Below are 12273 nucleotides of genomic sequence, written 5' to 3' on the forward strand. Positions count from 1 at the left end.
CAGATCATTATAAATAGGCTTTTCACCTACATGAATGCCCGTTGGGACATCTGGGTCAATTTTTCATGGTGAGAGAATAGACACCTCCCATCACTGTAACAAACAAAAATTCCCCCACAGATGCCTCTAGGGTGAAGTACTGTTGCAGTGTGAAAAGTATGCTTAAGGGTTTGAAATACAATTTAACTATATACCTGAGCTCAGTGTTATATAATTTCATGTCAATATCCCTGTGTGCAGTAAAGTCACCTAAGCAGTGAAAATATGACATTAGAGTTGGGAAAAAGACAATATCTAAGAAATCTGAAGTCCTAGAATATTTTACAAATTTAAATATTAAGATATAGGCTGGGAATGTAGCCATAGAATGATACAAGAAAGGAAACACTATCTAGGATATGTTACAAAACTAAATTAGTGATGTGTATAGGAGAGTTTTACAAAGAATGGGGTTTCTCACAGACCTATCTGAAAGCTAGATTAATTTGGTAACTTCGGGCTCTTATTTCTCTTCTTGTCATATAAATAGAAAAGAGAGTAAGAATCTATATTCAAATGAGAACATACTGGGAAATAAATGCCCAGAGAACTTAGTGACATTTTTTTACATGGACAGACTTGGCCGTCATCATAGATAAAACTCAGAGAATGAACGGAAATGCACCTCAAGGAACACAGGGTTTCCTACATAGATTAAAAAATCTCTTAAAATCATTTCAATATTTTATTATAACCAAATATCAGTATAAACTCTTATAAACAAATATAGTGTGATTTTCCTCCAGGGTGAATATGAACTAAATGGTGGGTATTTTTTTTTTTTTTTTTTTTGGATTATATTTGATCTGAGTTGATTGACAGTTGTGGTCCAAAATACACTATCTATAAATTTAATTTTCAAGGGTTTATACCTCACTTGGTGCATAAAGCACATTCTGATCTCCAAAATGTGTTAGTTTTCATTCTGAACAGGGGATAAAAATAGCATAAGGCAAAATGTGCTGACTAGCAAGTTCATTCACGCAGTTTGCATGTTTCAAGCACTCTCCAGGCAGAAAGTTAATGGCTGTATAGCACTCGTGGGCTCAGGATTTTTATAAAAGTCTTCCTCATGCTAATTTTTAAGAGCTACGTAATGGTATAAGTAATATTACCAATTGTATAAGAAACTCTTCGGAGCATTTCTTGACCCTCTATAAGCAACAGACAATAGGTTCATCTCAAAAGAATATGTAGCTGGTCAGTGTACTTACCCTCAACTAAGGGGCCCAGGGTCTTGGCACAGTGCCAAATTGTCTTTGTAAGAAAGGCATGTGAGAAGTGACTAGCGTTGGTCAAAGAGTCCAAATTTCCAGGAATAAGATCTGGGTACCTAATGTATAGCATGGTTAAAAAAAAAAAAAAAAAAAAAATGTAACCAGGTGCTGCCAACCCCAGACAAGTCTTATTTACCCAACTATGGTCACTTCAATTTTAAGTTACGTTTGCCAAAGCATTCTTCTGCTATGTTTTTTTCCCCCTCAAAAAGTGGTCAGCCTTAAATCTAAATAAAAGGGAAAAAAAGAAAAGAAAGGAAAGATTTAAAAATCCCACATAGGAGCCAAAATTTTCAATATAGTCCACATAACACACACACACACACACACACACACACACCCATACACACAAATGACATTTGTCCTTCTCATTGTTACCTGAAATTCCTGTCTGGACTTAACTCTCTGAATCTCTGGGAAGCATCTCATACAGGTAATAGAAGCATATGAAGAACACAACTGGCTTGTCACTTGTTACGGCACAGAGAAGGGAGTAATACGAATTGGAGCGGGCTAGACAGCCATTCAGAAGTTTCATGGCCAACATGATTTTAACCTTCCTTGAATAATTCCTAAATTATAAAAGTCCTTCCTTGAATAATTCTTAAATTATATAAAAAGAAATTCTTGAGAAACTTTGAAAGTAGAATTTAGCCAATAATAGGGAGTAGAGTTCGTTCTTTTATTCCAACCTTTAATGAAAGAAGCCAGTTAACAGCTAAAGCTGTCATCTGCTCTCTGGGTGCACACCTAGGGCACCATCTTATCCTTGGATACTCACATGCCTCTCCATATGTCAGATGGTGAACAGGTATCAGCCAGCTGCATTTAGTCACATCTGAATCAGGGTCACAATGGTCATGGATTACTAACAGGTCATTCAAGACCATCTCTTTCTTAATTTTTCCTGATATTGCTTTTACAAATACTTTCCAATTTTTTAGGGCCTTTTAATCATATCAAGTCAAGCCTCCTGGGATCCACGTCGGATTCAAACCTGAACAAATACAGCACCATTAACAAGATTCCACAGCTCACTCTGAATTTTTCAGATGTCAAAACTGAAAAAAAGAACACATCCCCTCCTTCTTCAGATAAAACCATTATTGCACCCAAAGTTAAAGATCGAACACACAATGTGACAGAGAAAGTTACCCAGGTAGGACACGATTTTACTATCAATTTTAACTGTTTTTAAAGTTATTTTCTGCACCATAAAACTCATTCCTTTTCCTATGAATGAATATTAAGAGAGGTAAGCCATTTATTTGCACTCCAATTTCTCAGAAGTTGGGTGACCCTCTAATGTAATAGATAAATAAAACTACAGACTATGATTTTATCTATTGCAAGACTAAGCAAAAATGGGCTGGCTTGGTTTTCTTGTTCCTTTTGTTGCAGAAGTGGTTAACCAGCTATTCATCATGTTTGGGCATTTATTGTTTTGCTGCCAACTCTTGCATTATTAAAGCATGTGTTTTTTTTTAATATAATGGATGTGTCTATCGAAGGTTTAGGCAACTAATTGGGATTTACTCTTAACTGTGGCCCTCTTTTTGCACTTACACTACTGAGTCAGGTATAAGTCAGTGGAATTGGGGAAAAGAACTGTCTGAGTTGATGAAAAGTCAGAGTGAAACAATATATTTCATAGGAACAATATTTTATTGTTTTTTTTAAAAAAATATTGCAAGTTGAACTAAGGTAAAAGGTACTGTCTAGCAAGAGTCCTGTTTTAAAGAATAGAGAAAAATGATTTGTATTTATTATATCAAAATACCAACCTAAGCAGTACCCAGCTTTTGCTTACAATGCACTTACATTGTTGGGAATTCTTGAGTCTAAAATTTGTGCCAAGTAAACAGTTTTTGTTTTCTTACAAACAATTTAACCTAGTATATTTGCTTAGCAAATATTTTTATAAACAGTCACAATATAAAGATAAACTTGACCCCAATCTCTATCCCAAGCATTTAAGATTTTACATTAATATAGTTTTTTGTAATTGTAATCACTACAAACAACACTATAGTAGTTTGTAAATAATGTCTTAAATGTGAGCTAAAATAGCTATGTAAAGACCATGAGTCAGTTGTAAATAGACCTGAGTAGTCTCTATTTATTTGAGATGAGAGATTATACATGCCATACTCAAATATATATTTTGATATTTATGTAGTAATGAGGCTTTCTACCGTTGGCATTTTGTTTTTCTCAACTTATACTTAGTAAACTGGGCCCAACAGTGATAAATGAATAGTCTACTATTATTTGTGTTGTATTGACACCGTTTTGATAGCTTTGAATTTTACTTGCAATTAACTCAAAAAATATATTATTTGTAGACCATAATCATCATATGTATATATAGAAAGAGATTTTAGAAATTGAACAGTAGGCTGGTTGCAGATATTAGGGTCAGGGTCCTGCCAGTAGCGTAAGTGAGTAAAGTAGTCATGGTAGCACAGCAGGCATGGTAGGGGCTACAGGGACTTACAGAGCCCAGAGTCCCTCCTGAGAAGATGGCTGCCACTCAGCTCCAGCTAGCTGTGGTCATGCAAGAATGCTTGACCAGTGTTTTCAAATCTTCCAATTTTAAAAAGAATCTAGAAATCCAGAATTTAAGATAAACTCTTTATTTCTAAAAGTTGGCAAACTAATTCAAAATGCTTTTATAGGCCAAACAAAACATACCTTAGGTGTGTGGGCAGCCAAGTTTGATCTTTGCAAAGTTTTCATGAGCTTGGTTCACTACAGGGCCTACCTTATCCTGCCACATTCAGCAGGTCCACTGTGCCAGGAGGAGATGAATGTACACATGGATCGGAGGTGGCACCTCTACTGGGACTTTCTGAGCCTGGTGAGAGGAAACATTTATACAAATAGTGCTAATGAAATCATGGTGTTAAAGAATACAGGAACACAGGTCGAGGGAAAGTAATTATACTTTAAGGGAGGAAATTTCAGAGAAGGAAAACAGATGAGATGGGACATTTAAGATGGATCCAGAAGGTTACTTATCAAACTGGGTAGTGAGTGATGTTTAAAAGCATAACCCAGAGTCGCATGCACTTGTGCTTTAATTCTGGCTAAGTCATTTATTGTGACATTGAGGCAAGTTTTAGTGATGACAAAACTTATTTCTCAGTGTTGATATAAGAATTAAATAGAATGATGTGTGGAAAGTGTTCATCAAGGTGCTATGTACATGGCAAGCAACATCAACCATTATTCTGTTTATTAATGTTCTTGTATGACTTCTCCTGGCCCTCTGCACGATATATCGCTGCAGGATCCTTTTATCTACACCCTGCCACGACCTAGTAAAACACCTGGGAGAGTAGAGTTCATGAACCTTTACTGAAGGAAGGAAGGCAAGAGAAGTTGACCAAGCAGACAAGGGAAGGGGTGAGAATCCCAGGTAGAGGAAACAGCAAGAACAAAGTTGTAGAGGCACAAAAGTCCAAGTGCCTTCTCCTAACAAGTAGGTTCTTGAGCCAGGGAGTTGCTGGGCTGGGCAGGGGCTTGTTACAGATTGGGGAGCTGCTGGAACTTTCCCCTCTAGATGGTTCTTCAATACCTTTCTCCTCAAGTGCCTTGGGGGGGTTGAGTAAAATGCAACAGCTGCCATCAGAAGGTGAGCATTCTTTTAAGGTCTCATGCTTTCTCTTTAAAATCCCTGTGACTTTCATATTTAGCTCCATAACATTACAATACTTGTTTTAACAGTTTAAAAAATGTTTAAAACTGTTACTTACCACTGAGGGACACTGAGGTCCACAACAAAGCCCCATAGTTTTCCTACAGTTTCTTATACTTCACCCAAATCATCATGGAGTGCCCCACCACACAGCCTCCGAACCACCCCAGGTTGAGGAGCAGGCAAAAAACCTTTTGAAGGTGGGCTTCCCTGGTGGCGCAGTGGTTGAGAGTCCGCATGCCGATGCAGGGGACACGGGTTCGTTCCCCAGTCCGGGAAGATCCCACATGCCGTGGAGCAGCTGGGCCCATGAGCCATGGCCGCTGAGCCTGCGCCTCCGGAGCCTGTGCTCCGCAACAAGAGAGGCCACAACACTTTTTTTTTAACAATGTAAAAGATACAGTGACAGGAAGGAGATTCTGGAGACAGAACACTTAAGTAGCTATGGTTCTGGCCAGAAATGTTGAGAGACTGGAAAAAGATTGAGACTGAAAACTAGAAAGAAGGGGATATGTAGGCTCGCTCTATCTTCTTTTTAGGCCCCCTTTAGCTCTTAGTAGCAAACCTTCCAGTTGTCAACATGTCAAACCAAACAAGGTGGAGATCAAATACTGAGACATTCCTCCTGCAAACGTAGCCTCTGGAAATTTTTTTAAGCACTTGAAAGCAGAGCGAGCCTATAACTATTTTCTCATTTAGTGTTTGTGAAGTTTCCTGATTGTAGCTATCTCTGGAATCCCCATATTCACAACATATAGTACCACTTGCCTCCTAGTCTCTAGAAATAATTTTGTAGTGACTCAGAAACTTTACTATTACCTTTGTTAGGACTACGTGGAAATCCTCCTTGTCAAGATATTCTCAACGTATTTGCTGTAGGCAGCCAGCAGTATTTCCATTATCTCATGTTCTAATATGTTTTATTCCCTTGATGGACTTGTATGGTAATCCTTTTTTCAAAAGATATCAGGGCTTTGTTCATCAATCATTCAATAAGGATTTTTAAACACTCCTCTGAGCACAAACAATAGAGCAGACATCAAGAAAAAAAAGGCATAAATGAAAGAAACAATTCATCTCTGTTCATCGTTATACTCTCTCACCATTTGGATCTTATCTCTATTGTACTTTGGCTAATTATGAATTAACCAGTTAGTTGTTTGCCTCCCCAGCTAGATTGAGCTTATTGAGCAGGGACCATGTTGCTATCCATTCATCTGTTCATTCATTCGTGCATCTGTGTATTTTTTTATTCACTCAACAAGCATTTATTGAGAGCTAGTATGTACAGTGTTAGTTTCCGGGAATTCATAATTAAAAGGCAAATTCTCTGCCTTCAAGAAGTGATGGAGACAGACAAGTTCGGTACATAGGCATTGTAATGCAATGTGAAGTATTACACTATAGGTAAACTCAGAGAGCAGAGAGTGCTGGGAGAGGAAACATTGCCTATATTGGGAGGTTGGGGTGGTGATTGGGAAATATAAACTCTTAGATGAGTTTTGAAACTTGAGAATTTTCTGAGATTGTGTGTTAGAATCTGGAGTGGGGCACATTTGGGAAACTGTGAGTACCAATGGATGAATGAAGCATGAGGTGTTTGTATTACTAGAGCCTAACGTAAGACACAGCACCTAAGAATCTTAAAAGATTCAGAAATGCACCACCAAAGGTGTTGGAGAGAATTAAGCAAGAGTAAATCTGTGGGTAAAAAATTCCCAAGGCAAATGCTTGCCTTCCAAACTCTTCCCTCAAGCAAGATTCTCATTCTTGCTGTTGCCTTAGGTCCAAAGATTCCTTTTAGTGGCTGGTCTGAGAGGCCAAACTTCTGCATGCATCAGCTCTTTATGTCATATTCCACCTGACCTTCTCTACTCATTGAAGGAAGTAGAAAATAACTCTCAGAGGATGTGGGTTTTTTCTTCCTTAACTACAATCCACCTGGTACAGGCAAATGTGTAGTAGGGTCCACTTTGGGGAAGAGGGGCCTTGGTTGGATAATTACTACCAAATTCCAGTGGAGTGATGGAGAGAAAACAATGAATTGGAAGAAATGTGTGGGTGAAGAGCAAAGATCTGCTTTCACCATGCGATTGCATTTCTCAGTAAAGGATCAAATTCTTGGCTATATCTGCCCCCTTTTAAGTAAAAGTAAACCAAACTTTTACACTCTCATATCATTTCATTATTTCTGAGGCTAGTTCTAGTTCAGATGTTATGCTGAGCTTTAGGATAAAATGCATCATTTTGTTGTCACATTCAGCTCTTACAAATTTTGTACTAGATCACTCTCCCTAGATAGGCATAAGAATGTCAGAAGGTTTAAGAAGATGGCATTGTGGGTTTCAAATCTTTATTGGCCAGTCACATAAGGCTCTATCAGTCAGTGCTGTAACAGAATGCAAGTAATAGAAGCCTGAGTGAAACCACTTTAAGCAAAAAATGAAAGGAGGAGGGTCAGCTTATAGGGTCACATAACCAAAAAGTGCAGGGGCTGTTCTGCTTTGGGCCACAGCTACATTCATTGTTTGAACAGCTGATGACATTCTCTCCTCTCAGCCTTGCTTTCTTCTGTATTGACTTCATGCTATATCTGATGGAAGCAAGGTCCTTAGACTCTTCTGTCTTACCTAATACTCACAGTTGGTGATCTGATGGGAAAGGCTTTCTCTCCACCAGTGTCCACATCAATTCCCGAGGTAGTGGACTCTGATTGGCCAACCTGAGTCCTGTGCTCAGCCTTGTGGTGGAAGAAATATAGCCCTTGACTGCGGACCACACCAGAAAAAAGCAGCTGGGAAGGAAGGTCTCTAAGGAAAGAAAACAAAACAACAGTGCCCCATTGTGTAGATGAAGATAAGAATTCAGACTAACAGCATCACACACACACACACACACACACACACACACACACACTAAATGCACATTATATGCTGGGTAGGCTCTAGAGACACAGAAGTATAAAACCTAGTACCAGTACTCAAGGGGTTATAAACTACTTGGAGAAAAATATTACAGCAACATATAATAATAGCATTTGCAAATGCTAATATAATAAGTACTACAAGATCATATTATGAAACTAAAGGTAGTTTGAGTTTCCTTTATATACAGTACTGGCCCAATTATGAGCAAATAGTTCCGCAACTTATTATTTTACTACTTAAAAGGAATGTCTAGTGAACTTAATAGAAACCCATATTGTGGTCATCAGAAAGACATATGATGAAGAAAAGAATTACTACTAGTCCACAACTATAGTTTTCTTATAGCTTTACTAAGGAGAACACTCAAAATAATTAGTTTCAGGAGTAATCACTAAGAGACTTAGGTCACAAGAGAGAAATTTCTGAATGTTTAAAAGGCCATATAATTTTGAAATCTACATAGAACCTTAAACCTAAAATAAATTCCCATTATCTGGGATTTATTTAAGTATATTATTGGCGTGAAAATAGAATTATGATAGATTTAATAATAGGTGACACTGATTGAGCATTTACTATGTGCCAGGCTCTATGCTAAGTGGTTTAACAGATTATCAATTTTAATCCACATAACACTCCTATGAGTTGGTACTATTATTATCATCTCTAGCTCATAGAAGAGGAATCAAGCTTAGGAAGAAGGAAGCAACTTACCTAGGTCACACAATAGATGGTGAAAGTGGGCTTCAGACCGAGATCATCTGACTCAAAGAGTGAAGATCTTAATCTCTAAAGTGCATCCTCTTTAATTCTGTTTTGTTTTCTTATCTGTCCCCTAATTCTACTCAGAAGTTAGCATGGCATTGGGAAATACCTGTAACATTTGGCTGTATGGCAAAATATCCTAATCTAAATGTTTACTAGTAACTGATTAGAGAAGTGAGTCTACAGAAATAAGGAAGAGAATGTGGTATATTTTCTCTAAAACTCCTCAAACTCTGCAAAAAGCAGCTGAATAAAACCATCATTAAGGATGCATTATTTCTTGTTTAAGTTCATATCCCATTTTTCTTTTTTTTTGTTTAACATCTTTATTGGAGTATAATTTCTTTACAATGATGTGTTAGTTTCTGCTTTATAACAAAGTGAATCAGCTATACATATACATTTATCCTCATATCTCCTCCCTCTTGCGTCTCCCTCCCACCCTCCTTATCCCACATCTCTAGGTGATCACAAAGCACCCAGCTTATCTCACTGTGCTATGCAGCTGTGCTTCCCACTAGCTATCTATTTTACATTTGGTAGTATATATAAGTCCATGCCACTCTCTCACTTCGTCCCAGCTTACCTTTCCCCCTCCCCATGTCCATTCTCTATGTCTGCATCTTTATTCCTGTCCTGCCCCTAGGTTCTTCAGAAACTTTTTATTTTTTAGATTCCATATATGTGTTAGGATACGGTATGTGTTTTTCTATTTCTGACTCACTTCACTCTGTATGACAGACTCTAGGTCCATCCACCTCACTCCAAATAACTCAATATCGTTTCTTTTTATGGCTAATATTCCATTGTATATATGTGCTACGTCTTCTTTATCCATTTATCTGTTGATGGTCACTTAGGTTGCTTCCATGTCCTGGCTACTGTAAATAGAGCTCAGTGAACATTGTGGTACATGACTCTTTCTGAATTATGGTTTTCTCAGGGTATATGCCCAGTAGTGAGATTGCTGGGTCATATGGTAGTTCTATTTTTAGTTTTTTAAGGAACCTTCATACTGTTCTCCATAGGGGCTATATCAATTTACATTCCCACCAACAGTGCAAGAGGGTTCTCTTTTCTCCACACCTTCTCCAGCAACTGTTCTCCATAGTGGCTGAACCACTTCACATTCCCACCAGCAGTGCAAGAGTGTTCCCTTTTCTCCACACCTGAGGGTTGTCTTTTCATCTTGTTTATGGTTTCCTTTGCTGTGCAAAAGCTTTTGAGTTTCATTAGGTCCCATTTCTTTATTTTTGTTTTTATTTCCACTTGTCTATGAGGTGGGTCAAAAAAGATCTTGCTGCTGTGATTAATGTCATAGAGTGTTCTGCCTATGTTTTGCTCTCAGAGTTTTATAAGGTCTGGCCTTACATTTAGGTCTTTAATCCATTTTGGTTTATTTTTGTGTATGGTGTTAGGGAGTATTCTGATTTCATTCTTTTACATGTAGTTGTCCAGATTTCCCAGCACAGCTTATTGAAGAGGCTGTCTTTTCTCCATTGTATATTCTTCCTTCCTTTATCAAAAATAAGGTGACCATAGGTGTGTGGGTTTATCTCTGGGCTTTCTATACTGTTCCATTGATCTGTATTTCTGTTTTTGTGCCAGTACCATGCCGTCTTGATTACTGTAGCTTTGTAGTATAGTCAGCAGTCCTGGAGCCTGATTCCTCCAGCTCTGTTTTTCTTTCACCAGATTGCTTTGGCTATTCGGGGTCTTTTGTGTTTCCATACAAACTGTGAAATTTTCTGTTCTAGTTCTGTGAAAAATGCCATTGGTAGTTTGATAGGGCTTGTAATGACTCTGTAGATTGCTTTGGGTACAATAGTCATTTTCACAATGTGGATTCATCCTATCCAAGACATAGTATATATCTCCATCTCTTTGTACCATCTTTAATTTCTTTCATTAGTGTCTTATAGTTTTCTGCATACAGGTCTTTTGTCTCCTTAGGTAGGTTTATTCCTAGGTATTTATTCTTTTTGTTGCAATGGTAAATGGGAGCGTTTCCTTAATTTCTCTTTCAGATTTTTCATCATTAGTGTATAGGAATGCAAGAGATTTCTGTGCATTAATTTTGTATCCTGCTACTTTACCACATTCATTGATTAGCTCTAGTAGTTTTCTGGTAGCATCTTTAGGGTACTCTATGTATAGTATCATCTCATCTGCAGTGACAGCTTTACTTCTTCTTTTCCAATTTGGATTCCTTTTATTCCTTTTTCGTCTCTGATTGCTGTGGCTAAAACTTCCAAAACTATATTGATTAATAGTGGTGAGAGTGGAAAACCTTGTCTTGTTCCAGATCTTAGAGGAAATGGTTTCAGTTTTTCACCATTAGGAACGATGTTGACTGTGGGTTTGTCATATATGGCCTTTATTATGTTGAGGTAAATACCCTCTATGCCTACTTTCTGGAGGATTTTTATCATAAATGGGTGTTCAATTTTGTCAAAAGCTTTTTCTGCATCTATTAAAATGATCATATTGTTTTTATCCTTCATTTTGTTGATATGGTCTATCACATTGATTGATTTGAATATATTGAAGAATCCTTTCATTCCTGGGGTAAACTCCACTTGATCATGGTATATGCTCCTTTCAATGTGCTGTTGGATTCTGTTTGCTAATATTTTGTTGAGGATTTTTGCATCTATATTCATCAGTGATATTGGCCTGTAGTTTTCTTTCTTGTTGACATCTTTGTCTGGTTTTGGTATCAGGGTGATGGTGACCTCGCAGAATGAGTTTGGGAGTGTTCCTCCCTCTGCTATATTTTGGAAGAGTTTGAGAAGGATAGGTGTTAACTCTTCTCTAAATGTTTGATAGAATTCACCTGTGAAGCCATCCGGTCCTGGGCTTTTGTTTGTTGGAATATTTTTAATCACAGTCTCAATTTCAGTGCTTGTGATTGGTTTGTTCATATTTTCTATTTCTTCCTGGTTCAGTCTTGGAAAGTTGTGATTTTTCTAAGAATTTGTCCATTTCTTCCAGGTTGTCCATTTTATTGGGATAGAGTTGCTTGTAGTAATGTCTCATGATCCTTTGTATTTCTACAGTGTCAGTTGTTACTTCTCCTTTTTCATTTCTAATTCTATTGATTTGAGTCTTCTCCCTTTTTTTCTTGATGAGTCTAGTAATGGTTTATCAACTTTGTATATCTTCTCAAAGAACCAGCTTTTAGTTTTATTGATCTTTGCTGTTGTTTCCTTCATTTCTTTTTCATTTACTTCTGCTCTGATTTTTATGATTTCTTTCCTTCTGCTAACTTTGCAGTTTTTTTGTTCTTCTTTCTCTAATTGCTTTAGGTGTAAATTTAGGTTGTTTATTTGAGGTGTTTCTTGTTTCTTGAGGTAGGATTGTATTGCTATAAACTTCCCTCCTAGAACTGCTTTTGCTGCATCCCATAGGTTTTGGGTCATTGTGTTTTCATTGTCATTTGTTTCTAGGTGTTTTTTGATTCCCTCTTTGATTTCTTCAGTGATGTCTTGGTTATTTAGTAGTGCATTGTTTAGCCTCCATGTGTTTGTATTTTTTACAGTTTTTTTTTTCCTTTAATTGATAT

At 37.4% G+C, this 12273-nt stretch overlaps 1 protein-coding gene across 1 annotated transcript in view; it reads left to right on the plus strand.

Moving 5' to 3' along the window:
* The window catches only part of KCNH7 (potassium voltage-gated channel subfamily H member 7), a 448518-nt gene that overhangs the window by 331765 nt on the left and 104480 nt on the right, over positions 1-12273 (plus strand). The window contains exon 6 of the mRNA XM_024735942.1: positions 2261-2475. Coding sequence (XP_024591710.1) covers positions 2261-2475 — 215 coding nt within the window. The remainder of the gene's footprint in view (positions 1-2260; positions 2476-12273) is intronic.

The sequence above is a fragment of the Neophocaena asiaeorientalis genome, unplaced genomic scaffold (assembly GCF_003031525.2).
Source record: "Neophocaena asiaeorientalis asiaeorientalis breed wild unplaced genomic scaffold, Neophocaena_asiaeorientalis_V1.1 scaffold72, whole genome shotgun sequence".
NCBI lineage: Eukaryota > Metazoa > Chordata > Mammalia > Artiodactyla > Phocoenidae > Neophocaena > Neophocaena asiaeorientalis.